This window comes from Pholcus phalangioides, unplaced genomic scaffold (genome assembly GCF_987345545.1).
Source record: "Pholcus phalangioides strain wild (caught in Gottingen) unplaced genomic scaffold, Ppha-v1.0 ptg000008l_1, whole genome shotgun sequence".
Lineage (NCBI taxonomy): Eukaryota > Metazoa > Arthropoda > Arachnida > Araneae > Pholcidae > Pholcus > Pholcus phalangioides.
In genome coordinates, this window is record NW_028301601.1 from 63,349,173 (window position 1) to 63,363,395 (window position 14,223).

At 39.0% G+C, this 14,223-nt stretch overlaps 1 protein-coding gene across 1 annotated transcript in view; it reads right to left on the reverse strand.

Annotated features, from left to right (window-relative positions):
- The window catches only part of LOC149084741 (complement factor B-like), a 28,802-nt gene extending 19,657 nt beyond the window's left edge, over positions 1-9,145 (reverse strand). Inside the window, exons 1-2 of the mRNA XM_089235175.1 lie at positions 8,966-9,145; positions 4,055-4,237 (exon numbers count right to left, since the gene is read on the reverse strand). Coding sequence (XP_089091301.1) covers positions 4,055-4,237; positions 8,966-9,059 — 277 coding nt within the window. The 5' untranslated portion in view covers positions 9,060-9,145. The remainder of the gene's footprint in view (positions 1-4,054; positions 4,238-8,965) is intronic.
- Between the last annotated feature and the right edge of the window lie 5,078 nt (positions 9,146-14,223).

Genomic DNA, 14,223 nt, shown 5'->3' on the forward strand with positions numbered 1-14,223 from the left:
GTTCCAAACTATTTTTTTACGTGTATATGCAGGCTCATGGGTAACAGGGCGTATGGCACTTTACTGGCGGGCCGTTAGTCTTAGAGACATACCCAACATATACCCAACGACATACAACTAGAAAAAGTATCCAAATCACGTGACCAACTCAGATATGTCATTCATGTTGTAAGGGGCTGTATAGTTATAAAATAAAATAAAAAACCCCAACTTTTTACACCGTCCCCGTGCGATAAAGAACCCAATTAGGAAGTCGTTGCTCTGTCTTTCCCCGATGCCAACTAAAATAATTTCACGTTTCTAAGTGCAATATTCACCGAGATATGCAAATTCGAAAAATTGAGGAAATTTGGGAAAAAACACTAACAGATAAAATGGTTTCCCCGTATTTAATGCTGGTTTTTTTTTTTTTCCAACTTTCTTCGAATATCTCAGTGAATATTGCACTTAGAAACGTTGAATTTTTTTGTCGGAGACCGGGAAACAACTTTCACATTGGGTTTTGGGGCACAGGGTGTCCACATAAAGAGTTAACATTTTTATTTTAATAACCATGTAACCCCTGGCAACATGAATCAAATATCTGAGTACTACACATTATTTGGGTACTTTTTCCAAGTGGAAGTATGCTTCTAGGACCAATGGTTCGCCAGTAAAATGTCATATGCCCCGTTACCTATGCGCCCTGATTATAGTATAGACTGTTATGCGAAATATTGCCCTGTGTTTAAGCCAACTTGCACGTTGCTTCGTCCGCCTGCGAGAGAGCGGTCATATTATGAACCAAAAAGCCACTTGAAGGTAACTTGTCATCCAACGAAATATCAGATTTTCACGTATCGAAATTGAAGTCAACAAACTGATAATTTTCTTATTTGAAAATCTGATTATTTATATTTTCCGATGGGCTTGAAATCCTGATAATGAATCATTATTATGTTCACATGAACAGTGTTGTCACTGCGTACATGATTTCTCTGGAATGAAAGGTTCAAACAAATATTCAGAAAAATTTCACACGTATTTTAGTTAATTTTTTTGAATTCATAGTAGAACTACAACATGAACCTATATCCTTGATACATGTATTAAAACGATGTGTAAGGAAGAACTTTTCAATTGTGATTCATTTCTGTGTGGCTACTCCCTCATTACTACTTTTATCCGCACATGAAGAGAATAAAATTAATAAAACTGCTTGCTACCACTTTTTGCGAATTTTATCATTATAAGAATGCGTATTTTGGAAGCTACAACTGACATTTCTCAATGAAACCATAACCGTTTACACACAAAAAAAAACTAATTTGGTAACAATACAAATTTCATCCACTACAGTAACTTGATGACATTGTACCGTCTTTAAGCGCAGAGTTGCATTGTTACATTGATTGAAAATCAATATTCTATTTTTTACTGTATTCTGTTATGTGTTTGTTTTGATTTTTCATTATTTTCATAAATTAAAAATTAATCAAATTAAATTCAAACATATGTATATACTTCAGACAATTTTTGAGTAACTATCTTCTAATGGGAAAACGGGGGGGGGGGGAGAAGGAAGGGGGAGTAGAAAATTATTCATGTTCACAAGGGGGGCCACAGGAATGGGAAATGGGTGAAAGGGGGCCATGGACAAAAAAAGGTTGAGAACCACTGCTCTATCGGATTCAAGTCAGGTGAGAATGCTGGCCATTCCATACGGGTTATATCCTCAGATTCAAGGCATTCGTTTACGATGTTTGCTCGGTGAGGACGGGCGTTGTCATCCATAAACACAAATTCTGCGCCCATGGCACCCCTAAACAAACGCACATGTTGTTCCAGAATGATGTCCCGATAAATTTGGGCTTTCATGGTTCCGGTTTGAACATGCAGATCTGTTCTGGAACCCAGTATAATTCCACCCCAAACGAGCAATGCTGCACCGCCGTAACGGTGCCGTTCAATGATGTTGTCTTGGTGGTAACGGGTACTTGGCGTTCTCCATATGAAAGTCCGACGTGAATCAGACTGCAAGCTAAACCTGGACTCGTCGTAAAACATCACACAAGCCCACTGTGACGATGTCCACATTGCATGTTCTCTACTCCAGGCTAATCGCTGCCGTGAGCGGAACACATCTGACAGGCCTGCGAGCATATAGACCAATATCTCCCAAACGTCTGTACACGGTTTGCCTTGAAACTGTGGTACCCGTGGCTGCAGATAGCTGACGAGACAGGTCGGATGCTGTGCTCCGTCTGCTTCTTTTTGGCAGTTACTGCCAAATACCGGTCTTCATTCGGCGTTGTAACTCGGGGGCGACCTGTACTGTAACGTCTACTGACATTTCCGTTATCTTGGAATCGTTGCCAAAGCCTAGAGATGTCACTTTGGGCAATTCCAAGTTCCTCGGATACTTCCATCTGAGTACGCCCACATTCCAGGCGGCCGATAATTCTACCACGTAAAAAATCATCCACATGCGTCCTCTGTGTCATAACTATTCGCTTATGGCACTGAGCGCCTTACAGAACTCTTGTGAACAATTTCACTTCTTTGCCACGATTCCTTATGTACCCCCCCCCCCCTACACTCTCGTCATTGTGACATACTATCGGCATCATCTGGTGGCTTCCTGAAATTTGCGTATCATTCTTGCAGATGTGTGTGATGATTCTACAGGTGAAATTTTTACTTTGGATTTCGATTTCCGTGTGATTCTGAATTATCTTTAATTTATGGACATGAGTGTAGATGCGATAAGTGATAAATACGGTGTGTGTGTGTGCCATTTGTGATGAATAAATGCAAAAAATTTGATTTTAACAATGTCCCACGAAATCTTGATAATTTACTCTTTTTAAAGCGAAAACAGGCAGTAATTGTGCTGAACAATGGGGATAGCAAACGGGGGTGGGGGGGGGTATGACATTTTACTGGCGAGTCGTTGATCCCAGAGCAATGTTTCCCAAAGTGGGCAATATCGCCCCCCAGGTGGGTGATGAAATAGTCCAGGGGGAAGATAGAAGTTATAGATATAACATAGGATGCTACATATTTGTTCATTTGATTTGGATGGGAGAAGGGTTGATTAGAGAGAAAATTTTCTGAATAAGGGGGTGATGGAATAAAAAGTTTGGGAAACTTATGGTTTAGACAAGTGTTTCTCCCAAAGTGGGCAATATCACCCTCTGGCGATGGTGATATGGTGGGCGATAGAAGCTACACGTAAAAAATAGGATCCTATGGGTTCACTTGAGTCGGGGCGATTTGAGAAAAAAATATCTGAGCAAGGGGGCGATGGAAGAAAAAGTTTGAGAAACTTTCAGTAGAGATATAATTTCAGTAGAAAAAAGGTTCCAAATAACGTGTAGTAAGTCATGTGTATTCATGTTTCAAGGGGTTGTATAGTTAGTAAAATAAAGGAATAAACTTTTTATACACAGTCTCCATCTGCCCCCAAAAACCAAATTAGAAAATAGTTGCCCTGTCTCTCCCGATGCCAAAAAAAAAAAAAAATTAATGTTTTCAAGTGCAACATTCACTGAGATATTCGAATTCGAAAAATGGAGGAAATTTGGGGAAAAAATAGTGTTAAATGCGGAAAAAAACCGTTTTACCCGCATTTAAGTAAAAGAAAGAAATCACAATTCAGAATTAACAAAAGAAATGATTTTAGAATTGAAGGAAAAAAATATAATCTGCGAATAAGTAAAAGAGTCTTCGATAATTTAGGGTCCCCTGTTTAATTCAGGGCCTGGGCCCTGTTGGCTCGTCTTTTAAGGGGAGTGTTCCACGGTTACTAGGTGTCTAGGTTCTACACAGTGCCGGAACTAGAGGGAGGCGCGGGGGGGGGGGCAACTGCCCCTGGCGGAAAAATTTAGGAGGTGGGATGCCAGTTTTGGGTTCAAACAAAGAACACCGTTATAAAATTATCCAATTTTAAAGTTGTGGGGCAGCAAAATAATGCTTACCCCAGGCGGCAAAAATCCTAGACGCATATAAATACTGACAAAGGAGCTGTATCAGCGTGGGGAAGGCAATAAAACAAACGGGAAGGCATCCAAACCTGTCTGCCAACATATCGGCGTGATCTTCGATGACCACTCTCCTTCGTAGCACCGCACCTGCTGTGGTCCACCCAACACATACCCGTCATCGCATAAGAATCGGAACTTTTGGTATCCGATCGGAACGACCTGACCATTAGGAAGCGAGAAGAACGGCAACGGTGGACATATTTTCGTCTCGCCTTCGGAATTAAAAAAAGAGATAATTAACAACCGGGTTATCATCTGAAATAATGACCATACATGATACAAACAACATTAACGGTAAATGTTAAGCACTAGAGCTAGAAATTTTTATGAATTGAAAATCTTAGAAATATGCAAGCATTTATGACCTTAAAATATGAAAATATGACCTTAAAATATGAAAATATGACCTTAAACTATGAAAATATGACCTTAAAATATGAAAATATGACCTTAAAATATGAAAATGTGACCTGATTGTTTCATTGCTTCCGATCCAGTTTTTGCTCCCTTTCGTATTAAATTTAAAAACAACAACAAGAAATGCATCAGTTTACCTGATTGAAAAGTTTCCAGTGATTTTGATTCATTGGAAACTTTTGATTCAATGATTTTGAATCTCTCAAACTACGGCAACCGTATGCAATTACCATCCTAATAGGTTTTAGCATCGCACTGAATCATGGGATGGTTTTTCAAATCTTGAAAAACTGCTGTCATTTTGTTTCTTTAAAGGAAAATCTGAAGAAATCATGATTTCGGCAAAAGTTTTATAAAAATTCGGAAAAAATTCCAAATGGAGCAATATTTAAAGAAGCCTTCCTTGTCGTAAAGCAGACGCGCGTCTTCACTGATTCTTTCTTTAGCTGCATTGTAGTGTTGCTGCACATCAAATCACTTTTGCGCTGGAACTTTAACATGTTTCACAACATAAAATACAGTGAAAAATGGTTCTACATCAATAATCAAGGGACCAGAGAAACGTATCGTTATAAATGGAATATGGAGGAATAATGGAATAATGGAGAATCAATACGGTTTTCAAACAGGAAAAAGCACTGAAATGGCAATCGCAAAAGTGAATGAATATCTAAACCAGAGCTTCAACAACAATAATTATTCAATAGCAGTTTTTATCGATTTAAAAAGAGCTTTTGATAATGTAGATCCATCTTTGTTATTACATAAGATGGAGAATGCCGGAATTCGTGGTGAACTATTGCGGTGGTTCGAGATGCACTGTTATGGACGAATACAGGCAGTCTATATAGAAAATGAAAACAGTGATTACCTTGAAATAAAAAAAGGAATACCTCAGGGAACAGTACTTGGCCCCACACTTTTTCTGATATATATAAATGAATTATGCCTTCTAAATTTGCATGGTAGAATAGTGTCTTTCACGGATGACACCGTATTATATGTTGAAGGTAAAAATATTTCTCATTCGATAACTGAAGTTGAAGATGACCTTAGACAGATTAACACATGGCTAACAAAAAATAAATTACTTCCAAACGTAGAAAAAACAAAATTCATCTGTCTAAAAATTAGAGATATTAAACCAGAAACTCCAATATCACTAAGATTACACGTTTGTAAATATCCCTCCCAAATTTGTTCTTGCAGTCACATAGAAAGAGTAAGAGAATATAGTTATTTAGGTGTAGTTATACAAGACGACCTAAAATGGAATAGCCATTCTAACAATGTTTGTAATACGATAAGAAAACAAATTGCAGCTTTATATAGATTAAGAAACATTGTAAGTCCGGAACTCCTTAAAACAATTTTCTACGCCTGGATCCAATCAAGAGTAACTTACGCTATTACAGTGTGGGGAGGTGCCTATCACGACAATATTAAGAACTTAAATAACATCTATAATCGCATAAAACGTAAGGTAATGTTATTTAATAATCCAGATCTACTGAAATCAGAAATTTTAATACTTGATCTAAGACAAATTTATGTGTATAAAATGATAATTTTTATGACTAAAAACCATAATTTATTTCTTAAAACTAATAACGATAGAACCTCAAATAGATACAACTTCTTGTATATAACTCCAAAAACAAACAAATACCTTGTTCAAAAAAGTATAAATTACCTAGGACCAACTATTTGTAACAAATTCGGAAAAAAATTATCAGACCTTAGAATAAATAAACATCTCAAGAAAGAAATTTTCACATTCTCAAACTCTATAACGAATTTTGAAAGGTTTATTGAAAATATAAATAGGTAACCAAGGAAAAATTTGAAATATCTATAATAATAAAAAAAAAAAAATGAATGAAATGAAATAAATATAAATCGAGCGTGCCGTTTATTATATATAATATTTATTAAGCTCTAGGACGGACCAAATGGGTCCCTAAGAGCTGCATAGTGTATGTTTTGTCTTTTGTTTTGTTGTCTTTATTTTATTTTGTATATTTGTGTCCATGTAATTAAAAAAAAAAAAATTAAAAAAATATATATATTTACACTGTGAAAAATTGGAAACACTATTACATTGGAACCACAGAATACTATCATTACATAGAAAGGCGATATATCTATCCTTATAGAGGCGATATATCTTATATATCCTTATAGAGGGCATATCGTTTTTCTAGGCGATTATCGTTATAGAGGACATATCGTTTTTCTAGGCGATTATCGTTATAGAGGGCATACCGTTATTTAGCCGATTATCGGTATAGAGGGCATACCGTTATTTAGCCGATTATCGGTATAGAGGGCATACCGTTATTTAGCCGATTATCGTTACAGAGGGCATACCGTTATTTATCCGATTATCGTTATAGAGGGCATACCGTTATTTAGCCGATTATCGGTATAGAGGGCAGTATCAATGTATAGTATTTTCACTGGTAATTGCACCATTGACAGCAACAGGCTTACAACGGTGCAACTATTCAATCATTACACTTCGCTTATAGTCACAAAACTTGATGGCAGATGGCAGCACTATACATAACTAGCATTACACAGAAACAAATTTCACGTTAGATTCCCATACATTCAGTGCATGTGCCTATTCGTTGAAAATTCCGTAAAGGAATGTGTACGAGATGCATTTACGGTTAAGTAGTTTGTAGTAGTAATCGGTGATGAAAATATTCCCACCAAACTCTCGGAAGAAATTCCTTTACGCTTTGAACACTCAACTTCAGGCAGAGCCAGAAACTAGGCGAAGGGGGATAATTGGCCCCGGTGGCAATCTTGAGAGAGCGACAAACGTCAGGGTTAAAATTTGAAAAATGATTTTTACTTCAAAACATAATGTTAAAAACACTGTCACAAAGTTTTACAGTGATGGTGGCGATGGCAGCAAAATCAAGTTTGTCCGTCTTCACAAGGATCCTATTTACGGCCCAGCCTTCAGATATGATGAAAGAGTATGCTCAATTGAATATGATATCATTTGCACATGCTTGGCATGCTTTTCAAGGTTCCCCTTCAGAAACATAGCACGGGGGAAGGGGTCAACCTCGCAGACAAAAAATTGGCTACCGCTAGAAACAAAGGTTTTTTTAAAGATAGAGGCATTGTTTGAATACGTACTGCGTTTTTTAGAAGAAAATGCCTATTACTCTGGGTAATAAAATGACCAAAACAGAAAAAAATATGCCTTGTCATAAAATATCCGAGCTCTATTAATTGCTAGAGCCCGGATAATATGCAAATGCATAAGTACATATGCAATCGCATATTTTAGATCCTGTTACAGTTACTGCATATAAATGCAAATTTCAGAACAAGTGCATATTTGTAGCACATTTTTTATTAATTCGCATTTTACTTAAAACTTTCAAGATTATTCTTAAAACTTAATCAAATTTCGTTAATTTTTATCAAGAAAATATTTCACCATTTTAGGTCACATTTTTAGGCATTTCTAAATCCACGTTTTCTCATTTCTCGCGCATATTTTTCAGTTTTACTACTACTAAACCGGACATGCACCTCGTCCATATTCCTCTAATTTCTAACGAATTGGTACATGTCGGAATGTGTGTGTGCGTGCGTGCATGTAGCGAACCTTCCGTGAAGTTTGTTTCTGTGTAATGTTTGTTATGTGCAGTGCTGCATCTGCCATCAATTTTTCTAACTATGTATGAAGTGTGATGATTGAATAGTATACCGTTGTGTAGGCCTGTTGCTCTATGCGGTAGTTTTCAGTTTTACTGCGCATTTTTCTTTACGCTTCTTAATTCAGTGCTTTTGATAAGTGTATTTTTTTTTCTATTTTTATGGCATTTTTTTGTTCATTTTTCCGCGTAACTTTTTAATTTCTTTACATATTTTGCTTTTAATTTTTCTGCAATTTTTTTGTAGATATTTTTTGCATTTTCAAAAATCCGTGTTTTTTTTCCTTCATTTTTTGGGCATATTTTCCCTTTTTTGGGAAACTTCAGCGTTTTTAAATGCATTTTTTGTTTCATTTCACGTACGCATATTCCCATAGGATATACTGAAGAATTTTCAGAACAAATTTTTCTTTTTTATGCATATTTCAGCATTTTTAAATGCATATTTAAAAATTTTTTATGAAATTTTTCATTTTTAGTCCCATACTTTAGCATTATTAGATCATATCATCGTGTCATATCTCGGAATTTTTAACTGAAGTTTTTAGTGCATATTTAAGCTTTTCTTTGTGCATATTTAAGCGGTATTTTAGTGTATATTTAGCCATTTTTTCAGCGCTTATATCCCGAGCTCTATTAATTACAGTCGAATCCCGTTTTAACGAATACCGTTGTAGCGAAAATCTCGTTTTAACGAACACTTTTCTAATCCCTCTAATAAGTTTACACAGGAACAATGCAAACAACATGAAATTTCGTTATAACGAAGTGATTTCTACGGTCTCTCGGAGTTCGTTATAACGGGATTCGACTGTACTATGATAATACATTTCCACTTACTCACTACGACTTCGACTAAGCAACTGACGAGCCAAACAGCCGATGGGAGACGGAAATATCGGAACGGAATACCGCAAGACACCATTCGAACCATCCGCGGATTTGTTGTTCAACGACACGTCGTTGAATAATTCCAATAAGTCGACGAGTTTTCACTTCGTGGAATCGAATGGCGGAACTGAGTCGTTGGCGAGCGGCAACTTCTTCCGATTTCGGCTTCCGCCCTCGTATTAAAAAGTGAAAGCGGAAGTGTTGCAAAAATGTTTTCCTCGTCAATGTTTGCATATATATTTTATTTTTTTCTTCGAACAAACATATTAGTATAATCAACGGCGTATTTACGGGGGAAGGGGGCCCCAGGGTGGCAAATTTGAGGAATGTGTGGGTCGCAAAATTTTTAATAGCTCACGGGTAGTAAAAGTATAAATTCGCTTCTGCCTAGAGAGTGAAAATCGGGTCAGAGTGAGTGACTGAGCGACTGACCTAGAGAATTTGTAAGCATGTGAGTGAACAAATGAGTGTGCAAGCACGTTAGCGAGGAAAAAGAGTGACATGAGAATGACTAAAAGAGTGACATGAGAATGACTAAAAGAGTGACATGAGAATGACTAAAAAGAGTGACATGAGAATGGCTAAAAGAGTGACATGAGAATGACTAAAAGAGTGACATGAGAATGACTAAAAGAGTGACCTAGAACACAGGGGTTTCCAACGTAAAGTTTCTTGCTGAATCCTTGATAGTTATAAGGCTGTTCCGAGGAACCCTTGATGATAATGAGGCTATTCTACGTAACTTAAACAAGTGTTTGAATATTTAATCCAAAAAAAAGTCCCTACGGCAGTCTCAGAAGCAACATAGCCCCAGGGCAAAATGAAAGAGGGCTGCGGCACCACCACCTCTAAAAAGCATATTTATTGTCATACATCATTGTGTCAGATCTTAACGTGGAAGCCCCTATGCAATTGAGGCCCCCGCATGGCAATCGCAAAGAAGTACAGTATATACAGGGTGAATCCTCAACTCTCCTTGCCGCATTTTACTTGCGAACCACCTATAATAGAAGCCTACTTCCAAAAGTATCCAAATAACGTGCAGACCTTAGATACATCATTTATATTTCAAGGGATTGGTTATTGTGTTCAAAAACGCAATAAATGTTTCCTGTATTATTTAAGATACCAAACACTGCCGTCTTAACTCATGGGACCATCCGGGCACTGCCCGAGTTCGCGAAGTGCAGAATGACCTTTATGATAATGAGATCTCGTTGAGATTTTTGAGATAAAACATGAAAATTGGCAAACTATCATTTCTAGTCAGTTAGAGGATCTCAGAAAGATCAATTTGCCCGGGGGCCCGTAACGTTCTTAAGAACACCCTGATCGATAATTTCTGTATAAGGACGGGCTCAAGTATTTTGCGGCAAAAAACCCGTATTTCTGTATTACCCCATCGTCACATAATGAGGTTGAATGGAGAAAAGTTGAAAATTGGAAAACGGGACTCTCTCTGTATATCGAAAAGACCACTTCATTGAGAACAATCCAGATGATACTAAAACCGAGCCGGAGACCTGATTCCAGGACCCAGTGTTCGCCCGATATACGAGGTGCAATGAAACCCCTCTTAACGGACACCCCTCTTTTACGGCCAAATAATATTATTTTCCCTTGTATAATAAAACTATGCATTTCAAATCCCTGATTGACAGTCACCCAGTCACCCGTCTTTTACGGGCGAAAGTTTTTGTCCGCAAAACAGAGGTTTTACCGTAAATTTTGCAATTTTCCTTCGAAAAATTTCGATTTACTAATACAAACGCGGGTAACAAGAAACCCGTGTACTCAACAGAGAGGCCGCATCAACAGTGGCGGCGTATTTCCAACGAGAATATCTCGACATCCATTGCAGAGGATTAAATACCGAAGGGTCTTCATGGATTAATTGATACATATTGTTGCAAAATCAAAAGCATAGTAATCCGTGTCTAACGAGGGCACAGTACCTCTCCGACTCGGTCAACTTCAGCATCAGGGTCCTGAGAAATGCAGTTGCTGAGTGACAGCTGATAATTGCTTGGGTAAGTGGCTATCCATGGTTTCAGCCCGTGGTCCGGTCCATACCAATTTGTACTCAGATGTATTAAATGTGTTTAGTCCAGAGTTTTTCAATAAAGTTAGTACTAAATGTATCGCGATTTCGGTTATGGCCCAGAGATGTCTAAACCAGTATTTCACAATTTTTTTTTACCATGGGGACACCCCCTTCGGATTTATTTTCTTCTCGTGCCACCCGTCTTACCCAGGGCCCCCCCTCCTCTACCCTCATCCACATACACACAGGAGGGAGATCTTTTCTACTTATCGAATTGGATTTAATAAAAACACTAAATTTATAACGAACAAGGGTTGCACAAATGAAATCGATCTTTGGAACCCTGGGCAAGGCCAACACCATCTATAGCAGAATGCCTCCACGCGAAGCTCGTGACGCCACTGATGAAGGTCACCTCACCTATAGCCATTGGATATAGCAAGCCGACGCATGCGATATCTTTGTACTTTTTTGTAGTACATCCAATGGCTGTAGGTGAGATGGCTTTCTCCAGTGACGTCAGGTGCTTCGCACGGAAACCTTCTGCTATAGATGGTGTTGGAACGGCATGGCTGAATCCAGAAGGTCGGTGATCATCCTTCCCAAGAGACGAATTTTACGAAGAAATGTTGTAATTATGAAAATGTATTATTAATAAAACAAATATAATCATCACGAGTCCTCCAATGAACAGCTTTGTCATGACTCCCACATGAAAGGCTTTTTTTTCCCTCTACCGTACAAGGCCCAAGCTCTACAGACAGATGACTATTTTACAGGGCCGTAGTGTGTGCCTTCTCGACACCTCGGGGCCGATTTTTCCCTAGAGTCTCTTGAAAAGGTAATTATTATTATGCAAAATAAGTATAAATTTTGAGGCTTCCCCTTCCTCGGCTCGGGGCCCTGGGGCTGTATTCGGATTGTTCCAGCCTAAACACGGGTCTGACAGTTTAACATGAGAGGCTGGCAGGTTATACAATATGGTGGGCCAGAGATCCACCATATATATTACGTTATTTTCTTCTTTTTTACACAAAAATTCACTAAAAAGAAGCCGGTGAAAATGGCATAATTCGGACTAACCCAGAGGATATTGAAGGACGAGTGTGATATGTAGGTATATGCATATATTTCCTATATACCGTATATGTTACTGCCAAAGCCCAAAGTCGGTCAATTCGCGAGCTGGCCGGCCCTGCTGATCCGGCCACTTTCCGAAATTCTAGTTTTGGCCTTCCCCTATATGACGATCCCTATATACATATATATGGATCACCAAGATATCAATATTCAGATTCATTTGATCGTAAGGATTGCCGTAGCAAACCATAATTAATTATGACCAGCTAGGGATAATAATAAATTTTGTCATAAGTATCACAAAAAATACTCCAACGTGGCGATGACATTGAATCACATGGATCGATATAGGGATATGAAGGGATCAATATATAGGGGTCGGCAAAAGCCTGAATTTCGGATAGCCACTACCAAACCAGAAAATGGCTCCCACTCTGTTCAAAAGAGCGGTTGACAATAATGAGCGCGGTTAACAATTTCAGATAGCCAATTCGCGAAGTGGCCAACTTCGGCAGATGTTTTCCATATGACTAGGGTGACCGTACACCCCGTATTTCCCGGGACATTCCCGTATTTTCACATCATTTGGCTGTTCCGACTTTTTTGCAAGTATCGCGGTTTTTCACGCATTTTGAACAAAGCCCCAACTTGAATTCTTATAACTTCTTTGGCAGTAACATATGTACATGTAGATGGGGTCACGTGACGATTAACAATGCTTTAAAATGCGTTTCCTCGTAACCAATAGTATTTATGATCTTTTGTCAGAATCCTTTGATACCTCATCAAACGACTGCAGTCATGGATGTTCCACCTTCCATGGGCACAGGTAAGTGAGACCATTATCGCTTTTTTTTTTTTGTAATGCAGGTTTATTATCGACGAGTATGAATAGGTCGAAAAATCGGTGCATGTATTCTCCTGCTCAGGGCCGCAACTAGATGCTTGGTCACCCGGGGCAAGCTCGCATTTTGACGTCCCCTTTTAATGTTGAAGGAGAGGTTTCAGAATGAAATTTGTGCCACCTCGGGGGGCACGAGACCCTCCTGATCCCCCCTAGTTGTGGCCCTGCTCCTGCTGAGCCTGAATAAAAATATCCTTGGTCACTACGCAAAGAGGTGCTTTGGGCTGCCCCCCCCCCCCCCCATTTCAGACTGAAAATCTGCCCACTGGCTTGCTGGCAGCGAATGATGACGCCTCCCCCATACGCCTATGGTACCACCCATCCATAAGCGGACACAGGATACTAGAAAGGGGGGGGGGAGGGTGAATCACCGAGAGTGCGGAGAAAGGGGTAGGGGACGAATGATCACTTCTGCACTCTCGCTGATGGCAAAAGCTTTACTGTATTTTTTCACTGAATAGAAGGGGGCGATCGCTCCATCGCTCCTCTCTGAATCCGACTATGCACCCACCCTGATTCCCTAATTTTGAGTCTTGTTGCCGTTAACGTAATTGAAGGTTTTGATTGTCTTCTGGTGGAGACGAGCTCCCTATGTCCACCCACGTACGACTCTGCTCCCATCCATGTACACATTAACAACACACGTATTCGTTAAAGCTATAGGCGGTGGGAGGTGAGGCCCCCCAACTCGTATCTCCCAATACTTTTTGTGCACCCCCGCCCTACACCAAATAATTCATGAACATGCAATGTAAGAACACATTCTTTCCACGGCGTACACCATTGAATTTCGTATGTAAAAGCAAAATATATATATATAGCCCCCCCCCCTAATATTTTTCTTCGTGGGTGTTTCTGATCAAAACGACAGGACGGCCAAAAATAAGTAAAACTTCATGGGACGTATGGTCTTTCTTTCAAACCGAGTACAACTACGGTCTATCGCCATGGGCAATTTACTACCGAGTGAGTTATGCCGGAAGTGTGTGTCTGTACCTAATCAACAGCTTCTGTAGCAGAAAAGCCTCCGCGAGAAGCTTTGATGTCTGAAGTCGTTCATTTCAGCTGTAGCCATTGGATATAGCAGTCCGACGTGTGCGAAATCTTTAGCTTTTTTTTGCAGTACTTGTACGAGTAATTTACTACCGAATGTGAGCTGTGCCGGAAGTGTGTGCATGT